The sequence below is a fragment of the Serinus canaria genome, chromosome 8 (genome assembly GCF_022539315.1).
Source record: "Serinus canaria isolate serCan28SL12 chromosome 8, serCan2020, whole genome shotgun sequence".
NCBI classification, from domain to species: Eukaryota; Metazoa; Chordata; class Aves; order Passeriformes; family Fringillidae; genus Serinus; species Serinus canaria.
Window position 1 is genome coordinate 11,276,571 of NC_066322.1, and position 17,979 is coordinate 11,294,549.

The 17,979-nt window shown below is 39.0% G+C and overlaps 1 protein-coding gene across 1 annotated transcript in view; it reads left to right on the forward strand.

Moving 5' to 3' along the window:
* Positions 1-17,979, forward strand: part of ST6GALNAC3 (ST6 N-acetylgalactosaminide alpha-2,6-sialyltransferase 3) — a 211,745-nt gene that overhangs the window by 123,374 nt on the left and 70,392 nt on the right. Inside the window, exon 3 of the mRNA XM_050977596.1 lies at positions 13,534-13,943. Coding sequence (XP_050833553.1) covers positions 13,534-13,943 — 410 coding nt within the window. The remainder of the gene's footprint in view (positions 1-13,533; positions 13,944-17,979) is intronic.

Below are 17,979 nucleotides of genomic sequence, written 5' to 3' on the forward strand. Positions count from 1 at the left end.
ATCAGACACCTGTGGTCTCTCTGCTGATGGCTGATTGATCATACATGCAAGGCAGGGAAACAGCCTTACAAACCTTTGATCAGTGTCCTTAAGTAGAGTATGTTTTATGCATTAAATTTGACTCAAGGATTTTAGAACCATGGACTGCTTCCTCTTTAACGAAAGTTTCAGAGTATTTGAACATTGAGGAAATTTTTTGTGCCTTTCTGTGCTTTGCCAGCTTGGTTTGTTTTTTTTTTTTTTCATAAACCTTTTTTCAAAAACAGTTGTTCTCACTTTTTCTTGAAGTTTTTCCAGCTGCTGATAGTGTTCAAAATAGCTCTGTGCTATGTGGGATCAAAACAGTTTTGGCATTAAAATAAAGCACAGCATTAACTGTTTTACTTCAACAATAAAATGGGAAATAAATGAATGATTTTGGAAAAATAACTATATTATCGGATAGGCAGTACTCCAGAATTTGTGAGGTGTATTGGTTATCTCCACAATTCATTACATTTTGATTTGAAATGTGTGGATGTGGACGTAAACAGCAAAGTGTTTAATAGTCACTGTATTTATCTGGATAACCCCAAATAGCATTTAATCCCCACCCCCTCCAAATGGTTTGTGGGTAGAAGGGTGTCCTGGGAATATCAAGGCAAGATAACAGCCATGCTCTTCACATTTAACTTGTTAATCAACAGGTAAGGAGAAGAAATATCTTGTGTCTGGTCAGGTATCCATGAGCAGCAGCAGCAGATGCTTTGCCCTTTCCAAATGTACTCCGAAGAAGAATGGAGTCGTGCTCCTTGTTTTGCCCATTAGATAGCATTATCTCTGTGGAATGCCAATTCATATCTCCTTGTGCCGTGCGTGGTTCTCACATATGGGATTTTAATAACCTTCATGCTGTGCTATGAATTCATAAACAGGGCTTAGAGAGGAAAAGCACCACAGGACTTTATTTTTTAATTATTGCTCTTTTGAAAAATGTGGTCTGCAGGATTTTTGCAAGGGTCTTGTGACAGAGTCAGCAATTATTTTGCTGCTGCAAACAAGAGGAGGGGATAAATACAGTATTTACGTATGACTTACTTTTTCAGAATTGATTTTCAGTATACTACATTTTTTAGCCTCTATAATTCTGCTGTTTTATAGATGGAATTTTGAAGGTCTGATGGTATGGGAGTTTTCCCCATTTTTTCTGGAATGTCATGTGCATTTGATTTCTTAGACTATACCTCTCCTCCTCATCCCTCCCCTTTCTGAGCCTGTGAAGCCACAGGCTTATTGCTCAGTGGACGCTAGCACATGGCAGAAGTTTAGATTTCTGTTCTGTAAAAGACCTGGATTCATTCTGGATCAGTGGGGCTTTTTCTCTCTTTTTACTCCCCTTCTCCCTGGAGTCCAGTTGAGCCACCACTTCTGCATCTCAGCCATGTCCCAGGACTGGTGAAGAAGGCACCACTGCTGGTCAGTGGAGCTAAAAGGAGTAACAAAAACTGCCAGCACTGGTCTCCAGGTATGGCCTGGTATTTATCACTTTCTGTCCACTGCTAACAGCCTTAGAAAGTAGACCTCTGAGGAGGACTCAATAAACTTAGCTTTCTCTACAAACACCTACAAAGTAATGGTCTATTGGATACAACTCCAGGTGCTGGTTCACACATGCCAGGAGGGAAATTGCACCATGTTCCCTGCCCCTACCCTGTGCCACAACCAGCTGGAATGAACCTGTGGTCATTCTGGATTCCAGTCTTGTGCCTAATAATATTTTATCTGGAATAAGATTTATTAGGTGTAGGTTCTGTGCAGGATTCTCATAGGACTTGCAGATCAAATCTTTAGCCCGTTTTCATTTTAGGAATGTTTATCTCTCCTGCTGTATTTTGTATGATTTTGTGTGTGACAGGCAGTAGAAAGAACCAAGAACAGACAAGAAAAAAAAAAAGAATAATTTTTCACTAATTACTAAATTTTCAATATTTTGTTGTCATTTTGAGTTCTTTTATTTCTAAAAAAGTTCCCCAGGACATTGAATAATCCTCATTATTAAAAATGTGTGCTGTCTTTTTCATTAAAATAATTGAGCTTCCCCTTGGTTCTTCATAGTGATAGAACTATAGAATTACTGAAAAAAAGTATGTTGGAAATAACCTCTGGAGGCCATCTTGTCCAATATCAACTATAAATAGGACTAACATCAAGGTTAGGTCAGGTTTCTGCCTCTTCAAGCTTTGAAAATCTCTAGGAACAAAGACTCCTTTGGGCACCTGTTTCAAAGCTTAATTGCCCTCTGTCATAAAAGTGCTTTCCTTGAAAAAAGGATTCTTTTTTAATGGGATATATATAGTCCATCAGGTTTTTTTCCTCAACTCATCTGCCTTGGTCTGTTGTAGCCATGAGAACACTGTGAATGTCTGCCACCATGTATGCTGGGGTAGCTGAACACAGACACACACAAACTTCTTCATGCTGCATCTTTAATTCTACTGCTGTATGACTCAGAGAGAGGGGATGCCAAAACTTGAACATTTGCTTTGTAAATATTTTCTTAGAGTAAAATTAATACGTAATCCAGACCCTCCATCCCTCTGGCTTGCTCCTTTTGATGTAGTTAATACACATGTATGTGTATGGGCTTTTTTTAAAGTCCCTAAGCAAAGGAGAACATAGAGCTAACGTTGAGCATGGAGAAGTTTTCTCTTGTATACTGTTCACAGAAGTGAAGAAATGTTATTTCTATGCTTTTCCTCAGCATAAGCTATAACCTAGACACCTGTTCATTTTCTTTGGATGATTATTTTATAATTAATTGACTTCAGCTGATTTTTTTTTTCCTTACTCAGCTGCATCCCCGAGTCCCTCACACCAGCTTTGTGGCAGTGAGGTGGAACTTCCCCTCTCAGATCCCAGTGTGCAATTGGGAGCTCTTGGTACTTGAGGTGCAGCAGAGCCTGTAGTGTGGAGCAGCATTGCTCCAGAAGGAGGACAAGAGGAGAGGCACAACTTGTTTGCTTAGAAGGCAGTCCTCAGTATTCCATGGCCTCTTCTCTTTCAAGGCCCTCAGCTGAGATGTATTCTGCCATACTCATAGTGCCAGCAAGCCACAGCAGGCAGATGCTCTCCGAGGGCTCTGATTTTCTTTCTCAAGTTGCTCTCCCCCAGACCCTGTTTTGTCAGAGCCATGGTAGTCATTGCTGCATCAGTGTGAGTTACAGAGCCACTGATGAGCTTATGTTGACCTTTAAGATTGCTTTTCAAGTTCCAAAGATCCTGCTGTCATTACAGTCCTTGGAAGCACTAGGATCACAAGCTACATTAAAGCCAACAGTCTAAAATAACAAAACAAAGAAACCTCCACAAGCTCTGTGCACTCACAAGCAGAGTGGAAGTGTAGAATGTGATGCCAGCAGGGAAGCCAACACAGCCTCCAAGACGTCCATCCCAGAGACAGACTTGGGGCAGGAAATAGTTCCAGTAGGGACCAGGGAAGTCCATCCAGCCCAGAACATCAGTATGTGTGCTCACACACAGAGAAGGAGCACTGTGTTCTGGCTTTGTGAGCAGGTAACATATCCAGAAAGCACTCTGCATCCTTCTCATGGGTTGAAGCTGAATCCCAGCTGAGAGGCTTCTGAGAGGCGAAGGAGAAGCACCATGATTTTGGAACCTTGTCCATCCATGAACTGCAAATCCAAATTTCTCTTCCCAAAATTCCTATGCTGAGAGAAATCTCCATGAAGTCTTTGGTCATGTCAGTGGGAGTTTTACTTTTAACTATAGTGGAGGCAATGAATGTGCCATGGATTTACCCAGAAAGTCAGTGTATAGGTATATTGCAGTGGTATTTTTCTTTTGAAGATGTATGGAGGACTAAAAATTAACTCCTCTCTTAAAAATTTAAATTGTAGGTAGAAGAGCTATATTATTATAAATACCCATTTTGGAAGTAGTCTTGTTTATATCTTGCAACTATGTCCCTGTCAGGCCAGACTATGTAGTGGAGAAAAGATTGATAGGGTTTATTATTTTAATCTTTTAATAAGATTTTGTTTGGCAATTGCTTCTAGCAGGTTTCACCTCATAACTTACCAGCTCATTTGTGTGTGTGTGTGATAGTCAGCACCTCAGGCCATGGTTTGGTTCTGAGCTCTGTGCTGAGGATGCACAGACGTGCACGAGGACCTTGACTTCAGAAAGGTTTGACAGAGGCCCCTGAGCTCAGGGGCTTTTCTCCAGTAAAGGCTTTTCTGTGAGCCTGTTTGGGATGTGGCAGGAGCAGAAGCTGCCCTGTCGAGCTCCATGAGGAAGATCTGACACAGAAGGATCTTTCCATTATTTACAAGTCACTTAACCCCAGTGGTTCCCACTTGAGTTTCCGCTTACCGAGTTACTGCAGATGTTGTTAGCCCGTGATTTAGACTGCTGTCTGCATGAAATCTGCACTGATTAAAAGCTGCTTGGTGGACATTTGCACCAAGGCAGTGATGCAAAAGCAATCAGAAGTCAGTATAGATACACTGATTTTTTTTTTTTTTTAACAGACCTTAAATTTCAAAGTTTTAAAATATGCAGCTATGCTTCAAGGCTTTCTTTAATGACTTAAGAAAACGTAAAACACATCTGCCTAATAATTTAAGCAGAACTTTCTAATCCATTTAAAACTTTTGTCTTAGTGTCCGTTGCCATAGTGTTTGAAATTTCAGGTGTCTGACAAAATGGTGATTTAATTCTGTATCTTTCTGAAATGGAAATTATTTTATTATTTTAAAATAGAAGATATTTCAAACAATTAAATTTTTTGTCTAAGACTTTCTAAGTGAAATTTTAACCTGAAATTACATTTTTAGAGAAAATTTTAGACATTTTTACCGATGACAGTCATAGGGTGGTACTGCAAATATTGCCAATGTACCAGTGAAAGCAAATAAACGTGGTCAGAAGTAACTGTGTATTCTCTTTTAGATAAGGCATCGTGTAGTTAAAAACACTGGACTTAAAAAGCTTCTTAAAGCTCACTTTGTCAAATGAAAAATGCCACTGGTTTTAAAGCTACTGTAATAAACCTTATTCTCATTCCTGGCATGGATATTATAATTCTTTTAATTTCAGAAAAAAATGGATAATTAGCATTTTAGCTTATCACTTTCCGTCCATGCATACAAATAATTTTTCAGATAGACCACCAAGAGAGACAAAATTAAATAATAGGTCTAGACAGCATGGAACCAAAATAAATTAGAGGTTAGGCTTCCAGCCTGTTAGGTGGGTTTTCATGGGAAAGAAGGAGAGGGGGTTCAATAAAAGAGAGCTTTTGTGATAGTTTTTGCTGCTTACCTTGATATTGTTTCCCCATATCAAATCCCAAATAAATTGACCTGAAATAAGATGTAAGTTTCATATTAGAAGTCCCCTAGTTTATTTGTGAGTCTAATTTTTTCAACTGTATTTAGATTAGAGGCCTTACAGGCATTCCTGCATCTGTGATTCAGCCAACTAAGTTCCTAGATAATGGTCCATGATTAATGGTGAGTGCTGATAATAGGAGGTTGTTAGAGGAAGCAAACTTGGAACAAATCTGCTGTATACATTATATACTTTACCGCCATCTGCGGGTATTTATAATAAATACAAATTAAAGTCAGCAGTTAGAGTAACTCATGTTTTCCATATGTGACAGGGAATTCCTTAGACATAGTCTTCCAGTAGGCATGTTCACTGTAGGAATTCCCATTAATTTTTTTGCAGAGATATTTACTATTACTTGCAAAGGAAAAACAGTTTTTGTGGGTAGAGTTCTTTTGGCCTTGGTTGCTGTCAAGGATGTCTTTCTAGAGTCCACTCTGTAAGGAAGGATTATGTGTTACATGTTACCTCTGCTCTGCTGCCACACATGGATGGTATTGGGTGTGAAAAATTGTTTTTGTCCTTTTGTACTGAGATTCATTTGCTATTCAGCCCGTGTGCTAACAGGACATTCCTCCCTTTTATGTCTCCTTGAGTCCTTGAGTTGTGACATTTTACCTCCTGGTGGTTTATATTGTTTGCTGAGCAAATATGTCTGTATAGAGAAGAAACAGTTGTTATCTTTCTTATTACTAAGTGTAAAAAGCAGAAAAGAAATGTGATACAGAGAATTGCAGAAGATGAATTAGAGTTAAATATTATGATACCAATAACCTGCTGAATCAAGTGACGTGTTTTGTGGTAGCAAAAGTACTCTTGCAACCACAGTTCTGCAGCAGAGTGACAAAAGGGGTGCCATTGTTAGGATCAGCTTGTGTTGCACTCTAAGTTGTTTGTGCTGTTTGATGGACAGTGTCTGGTTTACGTGGTGTTTTTCCAGGAACTTTTGTGCACAAAATTCAAAAGTCATCACGTAGCACTGAGGGCAGGTGAACAAAGTGGTGGATGTTAAGATAAATGACTTACTGGGTTCAGCATTCAGCAAGCAGTATTTGGTTGGAAGAATTCCCGGCTTTTGAACTATTACAAAGTCATGATATTTTAAACCCTGTGTGTTCGTAAATGGGTGATAGATGAAGTGTCACAAACATTCTGGTTATTTATGGTCATCAGCTAAACCTTTGGGATGAAGTCAGGTGTACTCTAGAACTAATGTTGTTTGGTTGGTTTTCCATTTTGTTCAGGTGTGAAGTTAATTTTTTTCATAGGCTGTTTTTCAGAGTGAATGCTATTTTAGTGCCTGCTTTGTGAACTTGTCTGCATAGGGTGTGCATGATGGAGTTTGCCTCCCTTCCATAACAATTCAATCCTCACCAGTGTTTGACAGGAAGATTTCCACATATGTTCTTGGGTGTACTTGTCTCTTTATGCTGATTTTTTTTTAATATATATGCCAGAGAGTATTCTGCTTTTCTTCCAGTTCAGAGGTGATCATTGTGTGGGTCTGAAGGTGCAGACATCTGCATGCCTGGGGATGTCAGGGTTTCTAGTTACCTACAAACTGTAGTACTATATACTGGACTGAACTTATCCATTTTCATCTGTTTTCTCCTTGGGCAGTTGCAGTGTAAAGGACAAAAGCTTTTATCTCTGCCTCTTCATTCCTAAATTATTTGACTGACATGTCTGATTTAGTTTTCTTCACAACAGTTAGTTTATAAGTTCAGGAGTTTTGCTTCTTCTTTGCTGGATTGCATTCCCAAACATCTTGGTTTATCTTCTCAGCTATATATATCGTTTTTTTCTCAAATCCTTCTTCCCCTTACCTGTTTTGCTTTTAACACTAAACTACATTCTGCCATTTCACAGGTGTCTGAAATTTTTTGTGTTCTCTTTCTCTTCTGTGTGTTCTTTCCATTTATTTCTCCCCCTTCTGTGACATGGATGTAAATAAGAGCACGTCCCTTCTGCCATCCTGCCTAGGGACAGGGCAGTTTGCCAGGTGCCTGAGACCAAAGGAAAATGGGTTTTCTGCAGGCTGACTGAGAGTGCAAGTGCAGGACAGGTCTTCACATCCTTCAGGAAATGCCTTAGGGCAAAAACTTTCTTCACCTGCCTCTCTCTCAGTGCCCTAAGTCCTTCAGAGCTGTTGACCACCCGTCCTCTGAGCTCTGCCTCTCCTGGGTCTTTCTGTTGTACTTGAAGCCCTGAATCTGGCAGCTTCCTTGCTTCATTAACCCTCCATGCAGAGGCAGAACAGTTTCTCCTCTTCTTATTTACTCCCTGCCACCTTTGTATTTTTAAGCCTTTTTTACCAATAGAGCTATCAAGAGTGTTCCAATAGTTTGTTATTCCAGAAGAAAATACTAGTGTAGGCTTATTTAAAAGGTGTCTGTTTCCATAGAGTTTCAGCTGGAAATCAGGAAAAATTACAAAAGTGAAAGGGACTGTTTTGTTAGTGTGAACTCCCATTCTTTCACCTTTTCACAATAAAGCAACATTTTCAATTGGGGGAGCATTTAAACTCTATTTTAGAAAATTATTAAATACAATTTTTGAAAAATAGAAAGTTAAGATATTTTGATCAAGGTGGGTATGGCTTTTATTCAATTCTTGTAAATTTTGCTTTGTGAGATTATCATGATCTTTGACATCTCAATTTTTGCCTCATAATAAAGTAGTGGAAAATACTTAAAATGCATTTATATTCTTTATAGGTTACATACTTGATTCTTTCTACTCAGAGTTTTCTCACGTATATTTGAGGCATTTGGTTTTCGGCCCTTGGTATCAGGAGATGTACTTAATTCTTGCTTTGTTTCAAAGCTGCCTCTATTGTTCCCAGTAGGAGCAGCAAAATCAACAACATTCTGGTGAGCATTTGCTGTGCTGTATCTTGAAAGAGGTAGGAGCTGGCATGGAGTTGTCTGGAGCCGCCTCAGAAGTGAGAAAGATGACACTGCATCACTTTGCACTGTGATTCGTGTTTGGAAGGTTTGAGTTTCTGGTTTGGTTTTTTTTCCCCTTTCCATGAGAAAGAAAACTAAAATGTTTCAAAAATACACTTGCTGGTTGAAAGTTTAGGTGGGGTGGGTGATTTTGGCCCACAAGTTTCAACCTCTGCTCAAAGTCCGAACTTCCTTTGTTTTTCTGTCTTTTTACCACTGACATGAGGAATCCACAAGATACTTGTTCAGGCAAAGGGATGGTGCAGCCCCTTTAATGAGCTGTAACCAGAGCTGCAAATCAAACAGTTCTGTAACAACTGGGTCAGTGCATACGGAGAGACTTCCAAATATGGTTATTTATTCGGTCTCCTGCTGTAAGATTAGTCCCATTATGTGCCTCCTATGCACTCCCTTCCAATTCATTCAATTTATTTATTTATTTATTATTTTTAATTCATTCTATTTATTTATCCATTTTATTTATTTAAATAAAAACTTTCTGCTAGAACTCATGTACATATCAGTGACATTCATCTAAATAAAATATCCCAGGTACTTGAGTCTCAGGAACAGTCTTATGAAGAAGCAGATCATATTCTATTTATTTGGAAATGGATGCATGTTGACGCTGGGCTCATTTCAAAATAATGTCAAAATGTTAAAATCTTTATGAAATCTTAACATTAAATTTTATGAAGACAGAGATGTTTGCTGAGATGTGATGCTGAGGGCTAGGACCAAAATCAAATGCTGAAGGTAAAAAACCCCACAATACTGCCGTAGGGGGGAAGAGGGAACAAACACAAACTCAGGGTAATCAGACCTGCCATTTTTATAATTTCTATCACTTTTTGCTTGATGTTACATTTGCTTGATGTTACATATATTACATTAGTAATATAGTATAAGTTAGATACAGTGCTGTACTAATTTGGTAGTTCTTGCTGGGTGAATACACAAATACTATCTTTCTTTTCTTTTAATGTGCTGGATTTTTTCCTAGAAAAGCTTGGCAAGTCTTTTCTCCCAATCAGAGGTCTGCAGAAATTGAGTAAGTGTAGATAAAACCAGCTTGTTTAATCACTGAAACACAGGAAAAATTAAAATACATTTTTTGCTTGTAAAGTAGAGGAAAGCAATAAAAACAATGCCAGACGGTTAATGCCTCTCTTGTACCTTTCATTTCAAAGACCTCAAAAGAACATCAAGAAGAATAAAGGCAAAATCTATTCCCTGTTGGCATCATTATAAATGTTGTATCCTCTGAAACTCTAAAGACATGCAAGAAGAGTAGAAGAATAAATGGCATTGAAATAAAGAAAGTCTCTCTGGAGCTTTGTTCAATCGGCTTTGTTAGAATTCACTCAAATAGGATGATTATAAGAAAAGATCTCATTTGTTTCAACATTAAAGGAGCAAATTAATATGTGGCAAGCTGCTAATAATTGCCTCATTATGTAGTGAATGGGCATTGCGTCCAATTTACAAAATTACAATCATATTGTTAAAGTAACAATGGAGAAAGTTTAGTGTGAGTTTCCCAACTATCTGCGTGATTAGTTGTGGGATTCAGAGCGGAACAGTTGGTGGTTGGAGAGAGCTCACTGCCAGTCTATAGTGCTAAGGAGCCACAAGAGAAATGCAGCTTTTCATTAGTGGAAATTCCATCTGCAGTGGTCCTGAGCTGGGTTTGGTCCAGCTGGGAAGTGAATCTGGCAGTCTCAGCTGAGACCAGAGCTTGGCCTGTGTCTGGTCTGCCCAGACGTTATTCTGTGGTTCAGAGACCTGGCCTGAGATCATCCCCACGTGGACCTCAGCAGATGTACAGGGCTGTGGCTGGGAAACTTGGTGATCCAAGATCTGTGCCATTGGGAAATCCACCCATGCAAATGGTTCAATGGTTCTGTAGCTGGAATTTCAGTCTCCTGTTGGAGACACTGGAAATAGTGGGGGAGTTGTCAAATTTGGAAAGTAAGCAATTTTCCAAATAATGAAATCCTGTGTGGAAGAGAATCATGCTTTGTGACCTAGTTTAGTTGGATTTGCTTGTGACCTTTTCTAATTCTGGCTGATTTTGTTATTTAATGATTTGACCTTTGATTCTGTGAAGACACTTCAGTGCTAAATGCAAAGATTTAATAACTAGAACTGTTTGATAAGTGACCTTTATTACACAGCTATTTCTCTTTGCTAGAGAAATGGCACTGTTTTGCAAGTTCTAATTCACAGTTTTAATTATCTTTTCTATTGTCTGTAAGCTTGCACAGGATGTGGAAAGGTCAGACATTTCATTTTCTTTACTGATTAAAATATAAGTGTTCCTCAACAGTCACAATGTATCATTCAGGAAAAAGATGGGAGTATTTGTCAGAACCATACCCAGCTTCTCTACTGAGGTCTTCTACATCCTTCTGGTCAGCAAAAAAATGAGCAGTTTCCTAGCAGCAATAATAGCTCAGCCCCCTTGATGTTTAGAGGTGAGATAAATGTCTGTAAGTACATGACAAGAGAAGAAAACCTGAATGGTTCTTAATATTTTGTCTTTAACTTGTGTATCTGTGGTGCAAGTGAATGAAGATCTTGTGAGAGGTGAACCTTGGCCTGATTTTCTGGTCCACGGAGGATAAGCAGTAACAGCACAAGTTTCAGTGTGGTCCTGCCAGTCTGTTTCAGTCCCACTGCTGCTGGACCATCTCTGCAGATGAGAGGGCAGCCAGGACTGCCTGGCAGACCCATTTATATTGTATGTGTGTGTTTCCAAAACCACCCTTCTCAACTGTGACAAACCAGCACCACAAACTGGTGGCCTGTCTCCAAATGGGGTTCAGTGAGTGAATATTGATGTTTGTTTTCTCATCTGTTGAGGGAGATATGATGCAAAAAGATGATGAAGACAGTGGATGATTCTGGAGTCAGTGGAATATCTATCGTGGGTGTCAGTCTTCTAACTCTGTCTGGGATCTCTGTTGGGAAATGTGCATATTGGGACATGTAAAATCTCTACATTGTAAAAAATATTTATTTTGAGATAGAGCTGGGAGAGGGTTAGCCTCTGACTCTGTTCAAGAAGAGCAGATTATATGTTGACCTAGTGTAGGCATGCAGTATTATGAAAGCACTTTATAAATTGGAACAAGATAAATGAATCACCACAAAAGAGCTAGAAAACCAGGGGACACAGTTGCAGGAGTGAGTGTACTCAGCTTATTCAAGCAGAACAGTTGCACTGAGTGAATAGAAAATGTGCAATGCATTTCTAACTAAGGTGAGGAAATTCAAACAATTCTAAATTTAAGAGAGCGGCTTCATTTTAATGGAGAAGGAAGAATTTAGTGAAAAAAGCAGCTCTGAGGCTGAGACAAATTTAAATGGAACCAGATTGTTGACCAAATTGGCTTTTCCTATCTAGCAGTTTCATATTCAGCATTTGTTAGTTTGAAAGTTCAGCCTGAAAGCTATAAATTAATCTGCTGGGTCTGTAACAATTCACTTCATCCTAGAATATGAGTTATGCTCATGGATTTGTTTAGGTCACCCAGCCATGTCCTCATAATGTATCTTAGAGAGAATTTCTGTAAGTAAGCAGTAAACAGAAAGGCTGCTGCATTCAGCTGCATCTCCTGGGATTTCATCCCTGCTGTCAGAGAGCCATGCAGGACAGCTCTCTAAAACTATACCAGCTTTAAAAAAATGCATAGTGTTCTGTAAGGGAAACATTGACAATGCTTTTGCATTCAATCAGGAATCTTTAGCTACTGATTTAGGAAAGAATGTTTTCCTGAACCAGCCACATAACGAAATCAAATCAATCAAAGCAGAGAAATCAAAGCTTTGAAATTTTAAGGTTTACTGCACAAGTCATGCAGGATGCACCTTAATTCAGTACAATATTTGTCACCCAAAGATGAGGTATTTTAGCTCTTACAGTTTGGCTTTCTTAAGATGTTTGTCTCTTGTCCTTGCATTATTCCCCCTTATCAAAGAATTCGGGTTTTTGTCAGCAATTGCATCCTAAGGTTATAGTGGTCAAATGTAGGCAGGCTATTCATCCACAGCAGCTAAATAAGGTTTGATTTTGAAAAGAAATAACCACAAGTCTGATCAGAAAAGCACCTAGAATCCTGTCAGAGTAAATGTTCAACAAATGTGAAGGGAATTTTTCCTAAAAACCACTAAACTGAGGTCACTGCCTCCCAGTTGTGAGCATAACAGAGGATCAAGTCTGTGACCATACAAAAAATTGTTGGTTATCTCTGACCTAGATGATCTTCTGTTGGTTTTTTGGTTTTTTTTTTTTTTTTTTTTGATGGGTCTAGTTCTCATTTGATTTCAATTTCTGACTGAGCTCTTTATACAATCCAGTTTAAATAGAGGGCATTTCCTTTTAGTCTGTAGGTACAAAACAATGAAAAGACATTTACTCTTTATACTTTGACAAATGGAAAATCAGATAGGTCCTTATATCTCTGTTAGATTATTTTTTCTATTTTCAATTCATACTGGAGTAATAGCGCTCTAGAACATGGTCACAAAATACTCTCTTTGACTATAGTTTTTTCAGGATTAAGTTCCTAGTTCAGGTGTCACCAGTCCCTCTACCTGTCATTTTCCATGGATCATAACCACTCTCTGGAGAGAACAACATACTCCTCTGTCCACATATCCTTTTCAACTACAGGATATTCATACTATTAGATTGCTTATTAGAGATACATTTTGCATTCAACTTCTGTCACAAATTTGGGAACTGTTCATTCAGACACAAACACAATTAATGTACAGTTAAACTTTCAGCATTACTTTCTCAGTAGGTTTCTTTCCTATGCTGGCAACACCTTGTTAAAAGAGAAGTCATTGATCTAAATGTTGCTTTCTACTGTTTATTTCCTTGGTTTTTCAGTAAAAAGAGTAACATTTAGAGGGAAAAAAGGAATTATTATCTGTATAGTTGACTCTGCAAGGTGGGAACAGAGGCAAAGATTGGAACTTTTCTATTTCACTGAAAAGGTTTGCATTTGTAGTGGTAGAGTTTTCGAGCAGCTCTGCCACGTGGGGATTGTGGTTTTGTTTTTTTAAAGAGAAGCATTGCTATCTATTTGTTGTACTGGACCTGTTTTTCTTTTAACTGAATTTTGAATCTTCACATTTTACAGAGAAAAACTTGCAATATAAATTATTGTTTCCTGTCTTCCAGCCTCTACAACTTGACTGTGACCTCTGTGCCATTGTTTCCAACTCGGGACAGATGGCTGGCCAGAGGGTGGGCACTGAGATAGACAAGTCCTCCTGCATATGGAGGATGAACAATGCTCCCACAAAGGGCTATGAGGAAGATGTTGGGAAGAGGACAACCGTAAGAGTGGTCTCGCACACAAGCGTGCCTCTCCTGCTCAAGAACCCCGAGTACTTTTTCAAAGAAACCAACAACACCGTCTACGTGATCTGGGGTCCTTTTCGAAACATGAGGAGGGATGGAAATGGCATTGTGTACAACATGCTGAAGAAAACTGTTGACAGCTACCCAAGTGCCAAAATCTACGTGACGACGGAGAAGCGCATGAGTTACTGCGACGCGGTGTTTAAGCGGGAGACGGGAAAGGACCGGTGAGTCTTAAACACGAGGAGCATTCATAATGTTTGACAAAAGATGCGTGAGGAAAATCCAGGCGGGATGTCAGCTACTAAATGAGTCCCCAGATATGTTTTTAATGGATTGTTATAGGGGTTTGACTGTTATAAGCATTTGATGAGGTGGCAGCTAGGCCCCATTTACCCCACCTACGCTACCTTCTGTTCATTCCATTGCTGTTGGCTTGAATCCCAAAAATATTGGATGTCTTCCTGAAATGTTTTCAAAGCTATGTGTTGTTTTCAGCTCAATTTACTATTGATTAAATGGACATTTTGTTTGAAGAGGATCATCCTACACAAACAACATTTCCAAATGCACAACCTCAGGATAATTCTGGATATTGCGTTTTCTTCTCTGTTGAGATTCACTGTAGCTTTTCTTCAAATGCAGACCTCAGGGTTATACGTTATTTCTGTATCTTGGTGAAAATGGGTTATCAGACATACTGGAATAGATTTAGGTTTTTACCAGTATTATGCTGAAATTCCATTTTCTATGCTTGATAATGTATATTTATGCTACTCAAGTGAGGCTGTACGTGGTGAAGGTGTGAGGGCTGTTTGGGCTAGCATGCTCAAAGCAGAAACTGGATTTGTGGAATTAAGATGGCAAATTTCAAGAATTTGTAACGAAGCTGCAAAAATTCAGGTCATCTGTGTTTTGGCATGGAAGAGCACCTGTCACACATTCTCACTTGAGCTGACTAGGAAGGAGTTTCAAGATCACTGCTGTGCCTTAATATTAATTTTTAAATTTGTGCATCATGAATTTGAGGTTGGAGAGGGCTGTTGCTATTCTGACCAAATTAAAGATACAGGTTTTCACAAACAGCTTAACATAGTCTGAAATTTTGACTTAGCTTTTGAAGTAGAAAAGCTTGTTATCTCAAACATACTTGTTTCACTATGTTATTAAACTGTCAGAACTTGGTGACAGTTGATTTTTCCTATTTTTCAAACTACTGGAGCATAAGGAGGAGCCTGCCCCTTTTCACCAAGTGCAGATGTTGCTGCTGTGGTTCTGGAGCTGGAGAGAGCTCATATATCTCATAAAGGTATCAAGGTTATCATGGCTTCTTTAGTTTAACTGAACAAACTGATAACCAGAGGCTAATAAATGCACAAGATCCATTCTTGAAAGATGACCTTTAATAATCCAAGTCATGCTGTTTACATATTAATCAAGCTAAATATGATCACGGGTACATTATTGTATTGCTGTACATAAATTTATTTATATTTATGAGTCAGGTCACAGCGACTTTACATTACTTCATCAAAATCCTTACTGTGAGATGAGACCTTGAAAAAAAAATCTCCTCTTTTTCCTATGAAAGAAGGACAGCTCATCATTCAATGTCAAAGTATTCTTCTCTCCAGCCTAATCCATTTCTCTTCAACAAATTAGCACATCTCAGGTTTTTATAGTTACGCAATTAACACAAGTGCTTCTTTTCATGTAAAAAACAGATTGAACTTCTCTTAGAGCTTATAGCAAAGTTCTTAAGCAGCCTAATGTCAAAATGGCCCATGTTCTCTTTCCTTAAGTTTCACATTGCAGCAGGAATAAATTTTTATGAGCCTGTCTCACGACCCTTCACGTTGTTTGTGCATGTGTGTCCCTTTGACACCAAGGGAAAACCACCACTTGTCACAGTGGCAGCCAGGTAACATCCTTGTATCTGCCGAAACTTTCATCTTTAGTCCTGCTTTTCCACGTCAAATACTTAGTGATGTTTTTAACATCATTTAGTGGTTTTGTCATGCAGGAACAAGGGAAATGATTGATGCATCACCAGCCAACGCCTTCTGTATCTCAAGAAAACATCTTGCAGTTCCCTAGTAATCAGGGACTTCAGTTTGGAAACTGTTTCATTTTCTGTAACATCTTCAATTTGCAGGACCTGTCCTCTCTTTCTAGGGAGGGTCATGAGACTGTTAGAGGTATGTGGCATTTGTGGAAGCAGTAAATGGAGAGCACAGGAGATTTGTGGGTGATGAAAATACTTTCACACATTGTGCCAGGCTATTACAATGCTGAGACAGGCTCAGCTTCCTCAGCCAAATATTCCTTCAGTTCCTCAGAGAAACATCAACCCTTGCTTGGAATATTAGATTGAACAGAGGTCTGGTTCGACATGTTTCCAGCAAAAATTCTGGAAGGAAACCAATTTCAACTCATATTTTAAAATGTACTGAGTGAATTGCAACTGCATCTATTTTAGTTTAATCCTAAAATACTGTCTTTCTGTACAGTGTATGCTATAGTGCATAGTAAGATTGCAGCAGATTTCTAGTCTGTCGAGCCTTTAATGAGTGTTCTGTTTCTACTCTTTGATGTACAATCTTTTTAGGTAATTAGTGGGACTTTTCAGCAGTTTCATGCTTGTGGTGCTCAAGTTTTTAAAAGATTTTGTGAGAAGCAGCTAACAGGTAGGTGCTGTACTTCTCTACTGCAGAAATGCTCTGGTCCTGCAGTGCTGACGTGGGAGCTTTATCCCTGACTTCACTGGGTGCAGCTCCAAAATCCACAGCTTTGGTATTGACAAATGATTTATTACTGATGCATGGAAGAAACAAGAATTTCCTCTGAGTAACTTTGAACAAACAGTGTTTTCTATTTTGTCATGCATTTTTTAATTCTACAGTAGTACAAAATACCCTCTGATACGGGCTGTCCACACTGGGTAATTAACCTTGCATGAGTGTAAGAATCTGGGGAACATATGTTCTTTCTGAGAGTATTTGTTAGTGAAGCAGTCGAGTTCAAGGTGGTGAATGCTTATCCACTTTGAATAATTGTTGTACATAAATAATATTCATTACCAGACATTCACAATTTTTCATTAATGCATTTTACTTGGTACTTCCCTAGAGGGAGCATAAAGCTGGCAGCTTCTTCCAGTGCTTCACTAATGTGCTGGTGTATTATATATATATTTACTCAGGTGAAAGGATTTAAAGAGATATTAGATAATTGCTAAATGTGCCATCTTTGTATGTACCTCAATCCTGATAAGTGGTTCTAAAGCCATCTATATCTCTGCCATGCAATACAAACATAATGCAATATGATATAAAAACATATAATTGGTAATAACAGAGAAAACTGTAGTCTTCATTAAAGCAGCAAAGCTAATTCTGGTCTGATAAAGTGTACTGAGCATCCCTAAATAGGTTTTAATTAGCTGGCACCAAAGCTTCACCACCCTTAGGGAGGGTAAAATTAATGAAAAGTAGCAGCAAATAGATCAGTGCTACTGGATGTTCTTGCCTTAGGTGAAGGTGATGAGAAAGAAAGGAGTGTCTTTTAAGGATCATTTAGAAAACAGTCTGTGTTAAAAGTCACTTTCAACGAGCAATGCTCAAATAAATCTGTGCTGATAGCAGAGCAGTCTGCTGTTTCCTGGACTGCAGGGAACTCCATTTGTGTTTCCACTGCAAGCATCTCGGGCCAGCCCCTGAGCACTGCCCAGCCCCAGGGCCCCCTTGGGGCTGGCAGTGGGCTCAGAGCCCTCTGTCCCACTGCCCAGGGGAGGTGTCCAGCCCCAGCAAACAGCCAGTGCTGATGTGCTGGTGCTGCTCAAGGAACACCTCAACTGGGTGTTTGTAGTCACTCTTCTTGTGAGTAACTACTGAAAAGAGCCTGCTGGGCTCTGCTGAAGAAATGTATCCTGAGCTCCTAAAATTCCCAGTAAGAGATGTGAGAGGATGTTTGGAAATTCAGCCAGTTTGGTAGACAGAGGACTTTCTATGTGCAGTCTTAACTCTGCCAGTGCTCATCCCATACCCAATCAGTTCAATTCAACATTTTTAAAGATTATTAGCTATACACACACAGATCTTCAGGAGGCAGGTTCACTGAGCCACATTTGCAGTCAGATTACTGTTTCTGAAAGACTTCTGTCAATATCTTGGACAATTCTGAAGAAACAAAATTGCTTTTGTGCTTCTCTTCCAGACGTTCTTGGTTTCCTCAGTTCATTCCAGATGGTGCTATGTGTTAGGT